General features: G+C 46.7%; 2 protein-coding genes across 2 annotated transcripts; both read right to left on the reverse strand.

Moving 5' to 3' along the window:
* Window positions 1–924: 924 nt before the first annotated feature.
* Window positions 925–8,057, reverse strand: tcp11l1 (t-complex 11, testis-specific-like 1). The gene is made up of 10 exons (XM_034535644.1): window positions 7,728–8,057; window positions 7,151–7,304; window positions 6,147–6,279; window positions 5,935–6,055; window positions 5,544–5,764; window positions 5,105–5,241; window positions 4,429–4,601; window positions 4,166–4,347; window positions 3,723–3,895; window positions 925–3,623 (listed from the first exon to the last, which is right to left on the reverse strand). The coding sequence occupies exons 2-10, from the start codon at window positions 7,293–7,295 to the stop codon at window positions 3,400–3,402; spliced, it is 1,509 nt and encodes a 502-aa protein (XP_034391535.1). The 5' UTR covers window positions 7,296–7,304; window positions 7,728–8,057; the 3' UTR covers window positions 925–3,399.
* A 522-nt stretch (window positions 8,058–8,579) lies between these two features.
* On the reverse strand, window positions 8,580–13,559 carry LOC117732424 (DEP domain-containing protein 7-like). The gene is made up of 12 exons (XM_034535359.1): window positions 13,493–13,559; window positions 13,016–13,201; window positions 12,695–12,836; window positions 12,504–12,599; window positions 12,128–12,312; window positions 11,387–11,588; window positions 11,157–11,308; window positions 10,878–11,063; window positions 9,308–9,450; window positions 9,063–9,188; window positions 8,871–8,946; window positions 8,580–8,791 (listed from the first exon to the last, which is right to left on the reverse strand). Exons 1-12 carry the CDS (start codon window positions 13,557–13,559, stop codon window positions 8,580–8,582), a joined length of 1,773 nt encoding a protein of 590 aa, XP_034391250.1.
* Between the last annotated feature and the right edge of the window lie 1,285 nt (window positions 13,560–14,844).

Below are 14,844 nucleotides of genomic sequence, written 5' to 3' on the forward strand. Positions count from 1 at the left end.
CATTGTGCATATTGAAAGTAATAAAAAGTTATATTGCACATATTGAAATGCAATAGTGCACTGTGAATATCATATTTCACATTATATGTAGAGGATTCTTTTTGTTGGATGTTTCAGCTGTCCTTCCTGCAGAAGTGGGAGGAGTTATACAGTTGGATGGCCTGCTCCGTGGTGGCCCTTGGTGGTCTCCTTCTACGTCCAAAGGTGCTCTGGAGGGACTCCAGTGTGGTGTGCAGAGAATGAGAAGCACTGTCCACAATACAGAGTAGTTCCATTGAGCATCCTCCTCTCTGACACCTCCACCACGGAGCCCAGTTCCACTCCCACCGGGTGCGACGACGGGTCCTTTGCCCCCTAAAATCCACAACCGGACCCTCAGTCCGTGGGACGTTGGGATTCAGTTCACACGTCCTGTACTTTGTAATTCAGGACTATACATCTCCGGAGTACAACAAACCACATGTTAATAACATTCTCGACCTCTTTCCAAATAAAAGGTCTAGCACCCAGGAGACGGCTGTTTCAAAAAGGGCCACTGTTTTATTCATCCCGTCTCCTCATGTTGCTGCACTTGTATTGTTCACATTGTAATATGCTCCTTGTGGCACACATGTTCAAACGCTCCACAATCAATGGTCCGTCATCTAGAGAGTGGAAGTAAGTCTTGTTAAAGGACTATGGTTTATGCAAGTATTGTATATTCTTCTTGACAAACACTGGAATGTACTGGACTCAAGTAATTATTGATACGACCGTTACATCAGATGAAGTTCTGGCTCCACCTAGGTCTCACATGTAAACTGCACGCATGCGGTTTGGTGAAGATGATTGGGCCTCACTCAAAACTCCAAAGTTGTATTGAACCCGAAAAACGTCACGTAAAAACCAACAGCACGTAGAGGGATAGAATAAATGACTCAGCCATGTGGGGCAAACAATGCTTTATTGGCATGTTGGATTGACATTAAAAGACAAATATCAGTGTGATTGGTGTGGCAAGGCGTTATTATTTAATTGGGGAATATGGGCAACGGCATTCTGCCTTGAAGGGCGACGACGCGGTACCACAAGTGTATCGTGTGTGTACAATATTATGGAAAAGCAACAGGCCTCATAAAAAACAAAACAATAGAGAAGCACAATTCTGGGCTTGAACCATGCGTACGAACGACTGTCACGCAAATTTCCGTGATTCATCGTTATTGCCTCGCCTTTGTTCTCACTCTGCGAACAAATTTATAACGACCTTCGATTAAAAAAAAAATAAATTCATTCAAACGGGCGTTAATAGACAAGAATATTTAAAACTGCAAGTATGAAATAACTTAATCTATTAATGTCCTAATCAAAAGTCGGTCGTCCTACTTTATGAAAACCACCACTCAAAAAAAAGAGGCTACGTCATATATATAGTGGTCTTTTCTGACGTCTCATTATTTTGTGTTCTACACGCACATTAGTGAATGAGGCCCAACGTGTTTGCCATAAGTAAGGATTCTTAACATCTTATTAACCATCAGAAATAGTAAGAACGAGATAATTAAAGAGAGCAACAGTTCAAATTGGTCGAAGACAGCAGTCTGGTTCCCCTCCAAGACTCGTCAGTTCTTTCTGATCACTTTCTTTTTTTTTTCCTAATATACTGTGAAATGTGAATACAGTGAATACAAAAAGTCTAAAAAGTAAAAAAAAAACGAAGCTATTCACAGATTCTTGTTACACAACGAATCTGTTCCATCCCAGGTGGATTTATTCAGTGTGGTAATTTAAATACTTCATGGTCTCGGCCCTTTGCTGCATTTCGGACCCTCAAGCAGGCCTTTACATTTTGACATAAATTGAGTGTTCAAAAAAGGTATGTTTTCTTTCTTTTCTTATACACCGCAAGAAATGCGTACCCAAACATGTGTACCGTTACTTTCACCAAGTCGATCTGAAGTGGCATCGGAGTTCCTTCTAACAGCAGAGGAGAAGGCAGCATGCTGCCGTCTGCTGTCCTGATCGTTCAAAAGCCGGTACTGAATACTAAGCCGGGGTTTGTTTGCATTTCTCAAATTGTCGTGAGTCCGTCCCAGCCAAACATTCTATGAGTGATGCATGTTTGGCGCGACTGTGTTCCAGAGTACGAGCACTTTATGAGTGCTCTTGGACCAGGAAATGACTCATCTCCTGCTTACTGAAGGAGAGCTCCAGGACGTACTTGTCGGGCATAGTCTCAAGCTTGTTCTTATTTCTTAAAGATATTTCGTGCCTTTATTCGGTGGTTCAGTCGAGGGAAAACAGGGGACGACAAAATGCAAAAGGCCACATGAACCCAGGCCGCTGCGGTCACCATGGTAACTTGGTTACCTGGGTCGGAGGTTACCAATTCATTTTTTAGGCTGGGGGCCTCTTACAAGATAGAGAATAGTTTTTATTAAGCCTGTAAAAAAGTGTCATTTCTGCACTTCAGTGGACTTTGGACTGAGGGAGACTTCCTGTCTTCCCGCTCCCAGTCGTTGTGCGAAGCTAAATCAGCTGGCCGATCTTCTCGCTGAGAAAAGCCAGCGCATTTCCCCAAATATGGAGCTATCCCCTAAATTGTCAGCAAGCGTTCCAGAGGCTGCGCCCCTCTCATGGAACGTGTCCCTGCATGTCTCTTGTGTAACTCCCGACAGGTTGAGACACCTCAAGAGCACCTTTTTAAAAGAGGAAACGGATGACATTCAGAGTATTGATGTAGCATCAAACAGCTATTTGCTATGTAAAGATACAGTGGAGTGAAGCCCACCTGAGCTGTCAGCACTGTTAGCACACATAGCAGTGCTAACAGTGCATAGCAGTTAAATGCCTCCAGCGATAAAAGACGATAAAGAAATTCACCGAATCTCGTATGATGCCTCTTTGAAATAGATGGGGTCTAGGTAAAAGAAATTAAATTAAATAAAAGATTGACAAAATACTTCTGGGCCTAAACGCAGCAGGACTAAACATGCGTCACTCTGAGAACAGTTGGCTAGTGAGGACTGAGACACTCGATGAATAAAGGCCCTGATTACATCTTTAACTTAGATCTTTAAAATCGTAGTTTTGTTAATTCTATATATTTTTTTGTTGTATAGAAAGAAACGTGTTAATATGCGCTGCAAAGTAAGGTGACAATAACACTTGGTCCTGTTTTAGTATTGGTTCTAAAATACACGGGTATTGTATTGGCTCGGATATCAAGCAGATATGATAGTAATACTGAACACGTCATGGCCAGATGAGCTTATGAGGCCTGAGATATAAGCAAGGCTGTGAGTTAATGCAACCGATGGTTGCAGCAGTTTTTTATTATTATCCTGGTTGAAGGTGAACAGGTCCGTGTACTCAACCCGTTTCTCTAAAACTAAACTCTTACTAGTGTTAGGGGGGGGTTCACGTCCCTGCGCTGGGACTCTCCTCGGCTGTTAGTAGTTTCTGGAGAATCTTTTGGTAGAACGGGGAGAAGACCAGCTTGTTAAAGTTGATGAGGCGACTGAAGCGAACGGCGAGCTCCTTCACCTCCCTGGCGACCGGGGCCAGGCCTCCTGGGAGAGGGGGAGGGGTCTTGTGCTGACTGGACATCAGGGAGGCCAGCAGGTAGTTCTGAACCCGGGACTCTGCGAGGAGAGGAAATGCGTTGATTAAAAAACACACACTCGACCACAGGAAGCCCTCCCGAGCCCCAGGAGGGTCGTCACCCCCCCCGCTTTTCTTACCCATCAGCTTGCGGACGGTGTTGTCCGGCTGCACGATGGCTGATATTTGTCCCCTCAGAGTGCCCTTTCGGTCGGCCGCGAATGGAGAATAGCCATGCTGGCTCAGACACTGACTCAGCTCAACACACAGTTTCTCCCCGATGGTCGCTAAGGCCTCCTGGAGACTGAAAGACCTGGCGACGGGCAACAAGGAAGCATGAAAGAATTAAAATGATCAGACGGAGGGTGTGATATGTGTACATAATATAATTACTATAAAAACATAGTCTTGAAACTTAGCGTTATTTGGACCATTGATAACAATGGTCCAAAATGATGTCAAATTACATAGCTCAAAAACTTTCAAATATTCCTATAGAAAACCTGGATATAGACTCAAACTGCCCCCCCCCCCCCCCCCCCCCCCCCCCCCCTCTCCCCCCCTCTCCGTGATCATTACTCACGGTGCGTGCATGTCCGCGAGCATGGCGTTGACGACGCCCTTGAGCTTCTCAATCAGCCCCGGGAGGCCCGAGATCGCCTCCCCCGTGGTGGTGTAGACGATGAGCAGCACAGAGGAGAGCACAACCAGCTGTTCCTCCTCCCGGTGCATCTCCTGGAACCGGGCCTGATCCATCAACACCGTCTACGGAGAGCAATGGGAAGAAGCATTTTTTTAAAGACATACAACTGACGGCTAGAACGTGGTGACCGGCTTCGTGTTTACCTCAGGGAAGGGGTCGGAGGCGTGGTCCCAGCTCAGCAGGCGGAGATAGGCGCAATTGTGGACGTTGGCGGCGAGGAGGGAGGGTGGGTCGGACGACGCGGCGCCACAGGAACCGTCCTCCCTCAGGCACCTCACCGTGTCCTCGAGCCACTTCTCAGTGTAGTCTAAGGCATCTAAAGAACGGATCATTCTGTCGTTAGATCCTGGGTGTTTTTTTACCCCCCCCCCCCAAAAAAAACACTCTGGATGCCAAAACAAGGAGGTGCCACATCCATCCATTGGCTAATAGCAACGTCTTCCATCATTCATTACGTCGGCAGTCAATTACTTTAATATTTACGCTGATTTCTCTGACGAATAACAAATAAAGATAAAAATAAGAAAAATGTTTGACGTTTGGCGACAAATAGGTTTCAGAATGTAGGTTTGGATCTACCTTTCAGTGCCGGTTCATTATGTGAACCGGATTTTTTTTGCATGGATAAATCATATCCATGATCATATAAAACTGTCACTGTTTTATGTTGTATGTCTGAAACTTTGTTAAATGTGCTTTTGCTGTCTTGGCCAGGACACTCTTGTAAAGGAGATTTTTAATCTCAATGAGGCTTTTCCTGGTTAAATAAATTTAAATAAAAAATAACATGAAAAGGTTTAATGAATAAAGATTCCTTACTGGGGTGTTTCTCCAGAAACCCCTGAAACTTGCTCCTCTCGTACTCAACCGACTGCTGCATCAAGTGAGGCCTGATGCTGGTCAGGGCAAAGTTAGCCATGTCCACCTTCATCAGATCCAGCACGGAGAATATAGCCCTAGGAAGGGGAGGGGGTGGGGGGGGGGAGACAGAAACGGGGAATCAAATGTCGTGAGATTATATCCTCTAAAAAAACGCACCGTGGAGGTGTGAAATTCCAGGTCCGACTTGGCTTCAGGGCAAACTTGTCATTCGCTCTCATTGGGTCTGCGTTCGCTCATCCGCCACGCTTGCGTCGCACCAGAACACGCTGACCTCTGCTCCGCAATGGGCTGGAATTAAATTACACAATCTAAAAATAGGCCGAGCCCCCCCCACCCCCCACGAACATGCCGGGCTCATAATAGTGGCCTGGCTTACTTGAGCAGGGGCACCATGTCGGGGACCTCCTTTAGCTTGCTGATGTCCCCGTCTCTGCAGGGGGCGCACAGCGAGCCCATCATCCCGACGATGAACTGCGACAGCTTGCCGATGTCGAGCGCGCCATTCTCAGCTTGCTGCTGGATCAGGGGCAGATCCAGGACCTCCTCGATGCGGGAGCGCAGGCGGCCGTGGCCCGGCAGCAGGAAGGAGAGCAGGGTCTGGAGGAAGGGCAGGGAGACAGACGATAGGCGGCGGGATAGGGGAAGTAAAACGGATGGCTGTAGCGTGGTACTGCGCAGCCGTGACCTTTCTCAAAACACACAATATGGGGGGTTGGAGAGAGAGATGAGGCGACAGCTAAGAATAAAACCTTGCATCTGAACCTCACCTCTCGGATCTCCGCCAGCAGTTTGATGGCGTGTCCGTACGTCTGCGGCTCCTCCATCAACTGGGCTTCCAAGCAATCCCAGAATGCTTTGTGCATTATCTCCTTCACTTGGCGCTCCAAGCTGTACACAGGGGGAGGGGGGCACGGTTAATTCTACGGCGGGAAAGAACTCCGTCAAAGACGAGGACTCAAGCTGTGAGTTGAACTCTCACCTCCCCTCAGGAAGCACCGCAGGTTTGACTTGAAAATCCTGGTTGACCATTATTTCATGGGCCAAAGCCATGTTGGTGACTCCTTTAGCCGTCTCCATCAGCTCCTCCACGGAGACGAACCTGGGGGGGCTGGCTGTGAGGGAAATCCTTCTTTGTGATTTATTCCGACAAAATGACACATCAAAGTGTACTTTATTCCCACCTTTGTGGTGAAAAACAACAAACAGTTCCACTGCAGTTGAATATACTGTGTGTGTGTGTGTGTGTGTGTGTGTATGTGTGTATATATATATATATATATATATATATATATATATATATATATATATACATACATTGAGATTTTAGGCTATTTTGCTTCAATAACGTGTCTTCTTTCAGACAGATGTGTAGATGTTTATTTTACCACTTTGCCCGTGTGCGTCTGTGGTTTTCTCATAAATTCGGCAAAGGTTAGTATCATATAATGCCTAATTTTCATAATCAAACCCAGCATTTCAGAAAAACTACCATCACAAAACATGCTTGTTCTACATAACCTATGGAAATGAAATAAACTATAAAAACTATTCAATCAAATTAACTTCTTATTTTCTTATATGATTCTTATAGATATGTGCAACAATGAATGCTGGGTAACAGGTATGTCGATGTCGTCCAATGTCGAGCCTCTACTCTACGACACGATACACAGCGGCTAGTTTGCAACAAAGCTGAGCACGTCTGCAGCCCGTGGGAGCCTTTGAAAGCGGCAGCGTGTGCCTCGGGGCCCCGTCTTACCCATTCTACGCCACTGCTTCTGAGTCCACGTGTTCTGTGCTAGTAAAGAACTGGGGAGAGACCGAGCTGGGCGGCTACAGTATGCGATGGGGAGCTGATTGGAAAAGGAAAGCGTGGGTGCTCTGGACCTCAGCTGTCTCCTCTTTGTGTACCTCTTTTTGTTTAGGGACTGCAGGATTAAGTTATATTTGTTACGACTGGAGTGAAATCAATCGGTTCCTCACCTTGAGGAGTGTCCCCCCTTCGGGGGCTCGGAGTAGTGGCCCGGCCCCTCTTGCTCACTGTCGCCTCGGGAGCATCCGGCCTCCTCTCCTCCTCCTTCGACTCCTCGTCTTCTGCACCCTCAAGGCGGTCCGCCTCCTTTGACATTCTCCGGGTCTGCACGGTAACAGATTTATGTGGAAAGTTGCAATCAGCAAAAATGCAGCGAATGGACTGCAGTGCATGTGGAATGTCACATGTAAGTTATAACAAGTTGTTTTTTGTGATTTTATTTTTTCTTCATGCATGCCGTTTTGCTACCATCAATTAACTATAATGTAATGGGATGTTGTTGTTGTTGTTGTTGTTGTCACAGTCTAAACAGGAGATCTGGAGGATATGCAAGTTTGTTGTTGCGGTCTGTTAGGTGATGACGTCACCTAGACTGGTAGGGGGAGGAGGGAAGGGAGGGGATGGGGGAGAGGAGCCGGTGTGCAAGTGCGATGCTAACTGGCGGACGGAGAGGTGGTGAACGCGACAGACGGTAAACGGACCACACGGCCTCGTGCTGCCGTGGCTCACACAAGACCCGTCACTAACCTGAAAGCGGTCGGAAGCCACCGAGGAAAGAGACGGCCGAGCGGCGACGCTCAGCTTGTCGACCGTTAGCTTTCGGTCTCTCTCTCTCTCTTGTCAACAAACAGAGCCTCAGTGACAGCCGCCGCTCCCTTCACAGCGACAACTCTCGCAGTCACAGGTTGATTCGCAGCTCCGCCACCGCCAGGTCCTCAGCGGGAGGGAGGGGTTCGTTTCAGCAGCCTTTCTCGGGTGGATCGCCGCTCACGGAGCGAATCTTCTTTCCTGTATTGGGTGGGGCTAAACGTGACGTGACGGTCGAGCCCCACTCTCTGGCGCATGCGCACACGCACCACGCACCACGCACACGCCCGGAAGGAATGAATCATGATTTCGACTGGCAAGGAAATTCATCAAATTAAATGGTGGTTGTGTTTGAAGTGAGCTAGGTTTATTCAAAGCTTTATTTATTTTTTCTAGTGAAGTCCATCAAGTCATGTTTTTTTCAAAATTTGCCTAACAAAATTAATTAAATTATACACAAATACGGGGTCGACTACCTCAGGACATGCAATATACTACTACATCCATACTTTAATACCTTTTTGTTGTGAAACATAAATTTGCTTTCTTCTTCTCCAAATCACAGGCTCTTCTATTCCATTTAAATGTGTTTCACATGAATCCTCGCATCGGTACAAAAGTGAAGGTGGCCAAAAAGTATATCAACAGTTTATTTATTTCTATCAATAATGAAGCGAATACACATACAGGGGTGCAATCACATGCTGGCGGTATTGTTACAGTCACAAATATGTAAACACTAGCTACTTGTGAATCCTACAGTGGAAGACAGAGAGAGTCCATGTGCCTGTACTACAGCACACTAAGGGCAGATTCACCAAAGTACTGGTTAAATATCTCCGGGTGGGCTTGATTAAACATTCGGAAGAGGCGCTTTCTCTCCTTGGCAGAGATCTCGGTGTCGTGGTGGATGCTGCCCAGCAGCGCACACAGCTCCTGGTTGGTGGTCTTCTTTGTAGACTCAGCAGAAGTCCCGCAGGAGACCGGCTGACAGAATCTAAAGTCTGAAGAAAAACAACAAACAAAAAAAACAGTGTATTGTTTTTTTAATCAGTGTTTTGTGTTGGAGCAACATTTGTTTACCTGTCACATCGGGCTGCTTCCCCTGCGCAAGGCTGGCCAGCTTGTCGCTCACTCCTTTGTGCAGGGTCCCCGGTATCTGGAGCAAAGAGAAGAAAGTCTAAATGATTCCATGGCATAGCCCATGGCTCAATTGGGCGAGTCGAGGTAAAAGCCAGAGGAGCGGACACACAATGTAATGGAACATTGTCTTACCATAAAGATGTCCTTAACGTTGCTAAGCATGAAGACCACCATAAGGTCGGCCTTCTCCTTTGAAAGAACCCTGCTGTGGAGGACTGCCCGAGAGAAAGACCTCTTCACCGCCTGCCTGTTCTCCATCTGTGTGCGGCACATCGTTAATGTCAAATTACAGGGAAAAAACACGGGGTACAACTTTGGAAACAAACCCTTCTTCCTTTTATTCCAAAAGGACAAGTTTAAAAAAAAGTTTGAGTCACCTCCTTGTCCAGTTTCATCCCTTGAGGCTCGGCCGCCAGGCCCATGAAGGTGAGCAGCGTGCGCAGCTCATCTCTGCGGCCAGGGGGCAGCAGCTTCAGGCACAACTGCAGCGCTTCCAGAGCCGTGGCCAGTTTGGCGTTCACTGGGGGAGGCGGGCAAACGGGAGGGGTTTAGGGATTATTGACAAAGCAGGTTTCCCACTCTTTTCCAAAATATTGTTTTTGCGTGGATATTTTCAGTGACGATCTTGGTCGTATGACTGGCGCTAATAACTTCCTCTTTGTGGAAGTCCGATAAAGAAAATATATCCACAACATAACCAAAGCAACCCATTAAAAACACTTAACTTGCACATCTTTCACAACCTTCTCCAGGAAATTACCCCCCCTTAATTGCCACAATACTTTTTCAATGATTGGAAAATTGTTTTTCCAGGACGTGTGGGGAACGCCAAACAGGCTTGGTTACGACCCCCGGTCTGTTTTTTAATCCGACAGCGTGAATCTAAATACGTGAGAAAAATGTACTTTGCGTGTGAGGAACTCCGATGTCCTTAGCGGCATTGCAAGTGGCATACTTTTTACTTTCGTGAATACTGCAACGCTTTACACAAGTACCCACTGTTGCATGCAGCATGTATTCAATTGGCATGTGCTACTTTGAACCCAAATTGGCACCTTGAACTTTGACCTTTTTGCTCATATATCTGTTGCGCAAAGGATTGTGGGTCAGAATTCGTAGTAGAACATCATGGTATTTGTAGCGTGCTGCATTTTACTTTTTTTTTTGCCGTCATGAAGTTGTATGTACCCATTGATTTGTATGTAGACTGCCGTTTTGACGCTTTCAGTTCGTCATTTTGGCCATCGCCATCTTGTTTTGTTTTTTACTAGTGAACGGAAGTGACTATAGCATGACTGTGGTCTTAGTAGTAAGCAGGGTCATTCTTCAAATCAGAGGATGGGTGGTTCGATCCCCAGGTCCGCTAGCCCATGTCAATATGTCCTTGGGCAAGACACTTAACCCCAAATTGCTCCCTTGGCTGTGTCTACGGTGTGTGAATGTGTGTGAATGTTAGTTAGGTGGGCAGGTGGCACCTTGCATGGTAGCTCCTCATATCAGTGTGTGAATGATGTCATGGTGTGTTAAAGTGCTTTGAGTGGACTAGAAGCGCTATACAAATACAGACCATTTACTATTTTTGGAATGTGGAGGAGTGATGCAAAGATGCCGTGTACGGCTCTGGTAGCGGTAGCGACATGTCAATTACAAGGTAACCCCGCCCTAAAGTATACCATGCTTTATGGTCCGTTTAACTCTAAATGGACCATCATTTACTAAATAAACATCATAGAGTATTAAAGAAGACTGAAAACTAGAGATTGAGACTGAGGGAATAAATCAAGAGAGAAGTAGGGTCATTTTCTATAGACCTATAGACAACCAGACTTATTTTTGCACCCAGTGGAGTCGCCCTCCCCCCTGGTGGCCATCAGAGAGAATGCACTTCCACATAGGCTTCCTGCACCGTAGGTTGGTGCCTGATTGGAATGCACGGCCAGTTCTTACCCAGCAGGTCGGTGACGGTCGTGTAGACGTCGGCCATGTGCTGCGGCAGCAGTGGGGGTCTGTCTGTGTGGCTGTAGTGTTTCACCAGGGTCCCGTACAGCAGCAGCTTGCACTGGGCCAGCCCGTCCGGGCAGAGACAAGGCCGCCCGTGGTGGATGGCGGTGGACTCGGACCTAAAAGACTGCACTGAAGCCAGAAACGCATATTGTTGACAGTGATGGATGTGGACCCCAGATACAATCCTCCCACCCCTATTCTGACAGTCATCCGAGAACTTGCCTCCGTCTTGTGAACCGGTACTGGCTAGCGCATGTTCACAGCTGTCCTGGTCTTGCGTGAAACAGTGAGGCAGCTCCCTGCTCAGCTCCACCACTGGCTGATCAGGGAGGAAGTCCAGACAGTCCAGAGCTGCACCGAGCCACTCGTCCTCCCTGAGGGACAAGGAAGCAAAGACAGATTTCATGACATTAAAAAGGAAATGTATGGTTGTATACACTATAGAAACGTACTGAGAGTCCCTGAAGGCCTTGAGGATCTGCCGGTCCAGGTGGTTGCTGCTGTAGATCAGGTCTGGGTTGCTGTGAGCCAGTAGGTTTGACAGAGGCGGAGGTGATGGAGCCTGGCTGCACTGAAGCACTCCTTCCAGCAGGGGAAGCTCCACAAGATTTAACAGCCGGAGCAGAGTCTGCTCCTGCCACACCTCGTCTACCACTGGGGAGTGGAGCAAGACACAATAATATATAGTATAATATATTCTTTTTCTCAAATATAAAAATATGGAATGTGGCAGCAATTGGCGTTACTATTTAAAAAAAGATTAAAAGCATTTATGAAAACACTGAATCAAGTGCTGTTAATGGAGTCAAACGGGCCATTAAAAACAACCGGATGGAGTTTGTAGTTAAGACTCAGATCTGCGCAGAAAAAGTACAGGTAAAGATCAATAACATAAACGATGGCTCAGACGGAGAGTACCCGTGAGCCACGCTGTGGGTCAGCTGTATGCATAATACCAGGGCTCCCCCTAAGTGGAATGCGGCCATCGTTAGTGTTATTAACTTCGTCGGTGCTTTTCCTACTATGACTCTGTGGTGCACTGGTGTCCAATCAGTGGGTTTTCTTGCCTCCCCCCCAGTGCATGCTGAGAGAGAGGATCTAAGCCATGTGACCATGAGTAATTGTCACATTAGAAAGGTAACGGATTTATTTGAGCTTCAACAGATGAAAAAAGTGGCGGTGCAGCGTCTTACACGATTGTGGTAAAACAGCGTCCGTCTGCACTCTGCTGGGACTCAGGCGATCCGCCAGAGGCTCTAGCGACGGACCGGCAGTGGCGGGAGTGTCCAGCTGGTTGGCTTTTGTGGACGTCTTGGAAAGTTTGAGGGCGGTGAACGTCTGAATGTGTGAGCCGGTGGGACTCGTCTGCTCTTCCTTCCTGGAATACAAACAAAAGAAAAAGAGAGAAAAAAAACGGGGGTAGTTGAGCGCTGCTGTATGAAATAGGTTCTCCAACTCTGTGGTCATTTTGGAGTCCGTAGTTAGTAGTGACACTTTTCATGGAAATGAAATACACACGCGTGCTCAGGAAGTATGCCCGAAACATTGAAAGGATTTCTGACTTAGTACCCGTCTGAAGGGGCACTGCAGAACAGTTTCTGGATCCCATTCCCGAGTGCACCCCTCTCCAACTCATCGACCGAAGGAGAACACACGCCTACAAACCTGTGTGTGGGAAGGAAAAAAACAAAAAACATAACATCAATGGACTGTGGCTTTAGGAGTACGTCCGCGCATGTGTGTGTATGTGACCTCCTGACCTGTAAAGAGCACTCTTGCTGTCCTGAAACACATCCTGCTTCTTGACTTTGCCGAACACTCTGGTGCCCACCGCCTCAAACACAGTGCAGTCTAACAGGGCCTGGCACACGCACACCACTTTGTCCCGAGACACGTTGGCACCTTCGATTTGTCACCAGGCAGAAAAGAGGGGAAATGGGCATTGGTTTAATGTCTTTGTTTGAGAATAAAAAGATGGTATGGGAGAAATGGAAACCCTCAAATTGGAAATCCACCCAATTATTTGATATACAATTGTGCAACCATATGTTAAATCCACTTCCCAGCATGCACACGCGCACCCTCAAAGGCTTTGATACAGCTGATGTGCTCTGCCACCACGTCGACGGCCTCCGAACCAAGGAAACAGTCGCCGTGGGACTTGAGGTGGACTCGACGACGCTTTACCGTCACGGAGGACCTCAGGTGGGAGATGAGGCCGCTCCACATGGAGGAGGACCGGAAAGGTCTGACGGTCGCTCCGTGTGCTAAGACAAGGACGCAGAGAGGGTCAAAAGGAGACATGGCGCACGAGAGGACCTGTGTGGCGTTGGGAATAAGGGCACATAGAAGGGTGCTTAGGAAAACAGCGAACTAATTAACTAACTTGGTAACTAGCTAGTTAACTAACTAAGTCAGTGGGGGTGGAACACAACAACTTTAGGGATTTTATTTGTTGTGTGCGTTTAGTTTATCGCAGTTGGCCAGGACAATAAACAGGCCTCCCTGACCGAGACCTCTCTGAAATGCGTGTTTTGAAATAACCTAACGTTACTCACCTCGAGGACGCACACAAAGCTTTTCGGCGAGGTTCAACGCCGCGGCTCTTTCTTTTATTGTCGCCATTTCTGCCGAAAGAAAAGTGGGGTGAGCACTTCCAGGCGGGCAGACGAGCCGGAGAAAGCAGCCGGCGAAGCAGAGCAAGTCAAAGCAGCAGCTCATTCGGGAAAGTGCGCAATTTGACCATTCAGCCGCTAGATAGCGCCAGGGGCCTACTACTTTAACGCCGCCTGATCTCTTTGAGCCGCTGTGGTGCGCTTCATGTTACAAGCCGGTGATGCCTTCACTTGATTACGCGAGTGTCGTTTCTCTTGTCCTTCGTTCATTAAATGGAATACATATTAATCTAATATTGTTCGTTGTATCTATTGTAGCAACAATAGTTCAGAACAGCGCAAATATCGGCGTCACCACCTGTGTATTGGGTGTGTGTGTACGTGAACGTTAAATTAAGTTTTAGGGACGTGAACACACGTCGTCCACTTCTATCGTTTTAGGGATAACCCTCAGACTGTGCTGGGGCTGCAAAGTACGCGCAAAGGGAGAAAACAATGAACGCCCCCCTAGAGAATGAAGAACACTGCCTTCATGAAAAATGAACTTCTGCATGGTAATTTGAATCAGTTAATCTGTTCAATTATACTTAGAGACAGAAACGTTATTAATATGGAGATGACTACATTTGTTTTGATATCTGCCGTGTGTTTTGACTATTGTATTTCAACCAATTAATTTAAGTTTTGGTAACCGTTTTTTAGCGTCCCCTCTGTCAACAGCTAGTTAGCTTACTCATTGGCACCGGAGCCGCTTCTGCTGGCAGGCCAACACTGCGCATGCCCGGAGGCACGAGGGCGCTGTTTGGAACCATTTCCTCTGGCCTGTGGGCTATCTAACTTCCCCAAAGGTAATGAATCAGGATTTGACAAAAATAATTCTCTTAAAACAACAGAGGGATTTTTTTTAACTCCTAGGATCATCAATATATTTTAAAACAACATTATTTTCAATTGAATGGACAAACGGCCTTATTTTCTGTTTTCTGTTAACACATTGAAGGTTCATGCTAGCTAACTTAGTTAACGGTTCATCGTAGCTCGCTAGCATTAAGTTAGCTTTTGGTTAAGGCACATTTTTTAGGTCTACTGGTAATTCTAAGAGGAAACTGCATTTTAGTTAACTTTTCTTACATTTAAGTCATAATTTAGAACACTTCTATTCAAAGGTAACACTATACCAAATTCATTTGGAATATAACTAATGAATGCTCACTTAAAAGGGGTGTTAGCTCAGGTGTTAGCATTAGCTAAAGCTCTTAATTGGCACTTGGAAACAGTTTGAAGAGTACAATTAT

Source organism: Cyclopterus lumpus, chromosome 6, assembly GCF_009769545.1.
Source record: "Cyclopterus lumpus isolate fCycLum1 chromosome 6, fCycLum1.pri, whole genome shotgun sequence".
Classification (NCBI taxonomy): Eukaryota; Metazoa; Chordata; class Actinopteri; order Perciformes; family Cyclopteridae; genus Cyclopterus; species Cyclopterus lumpus.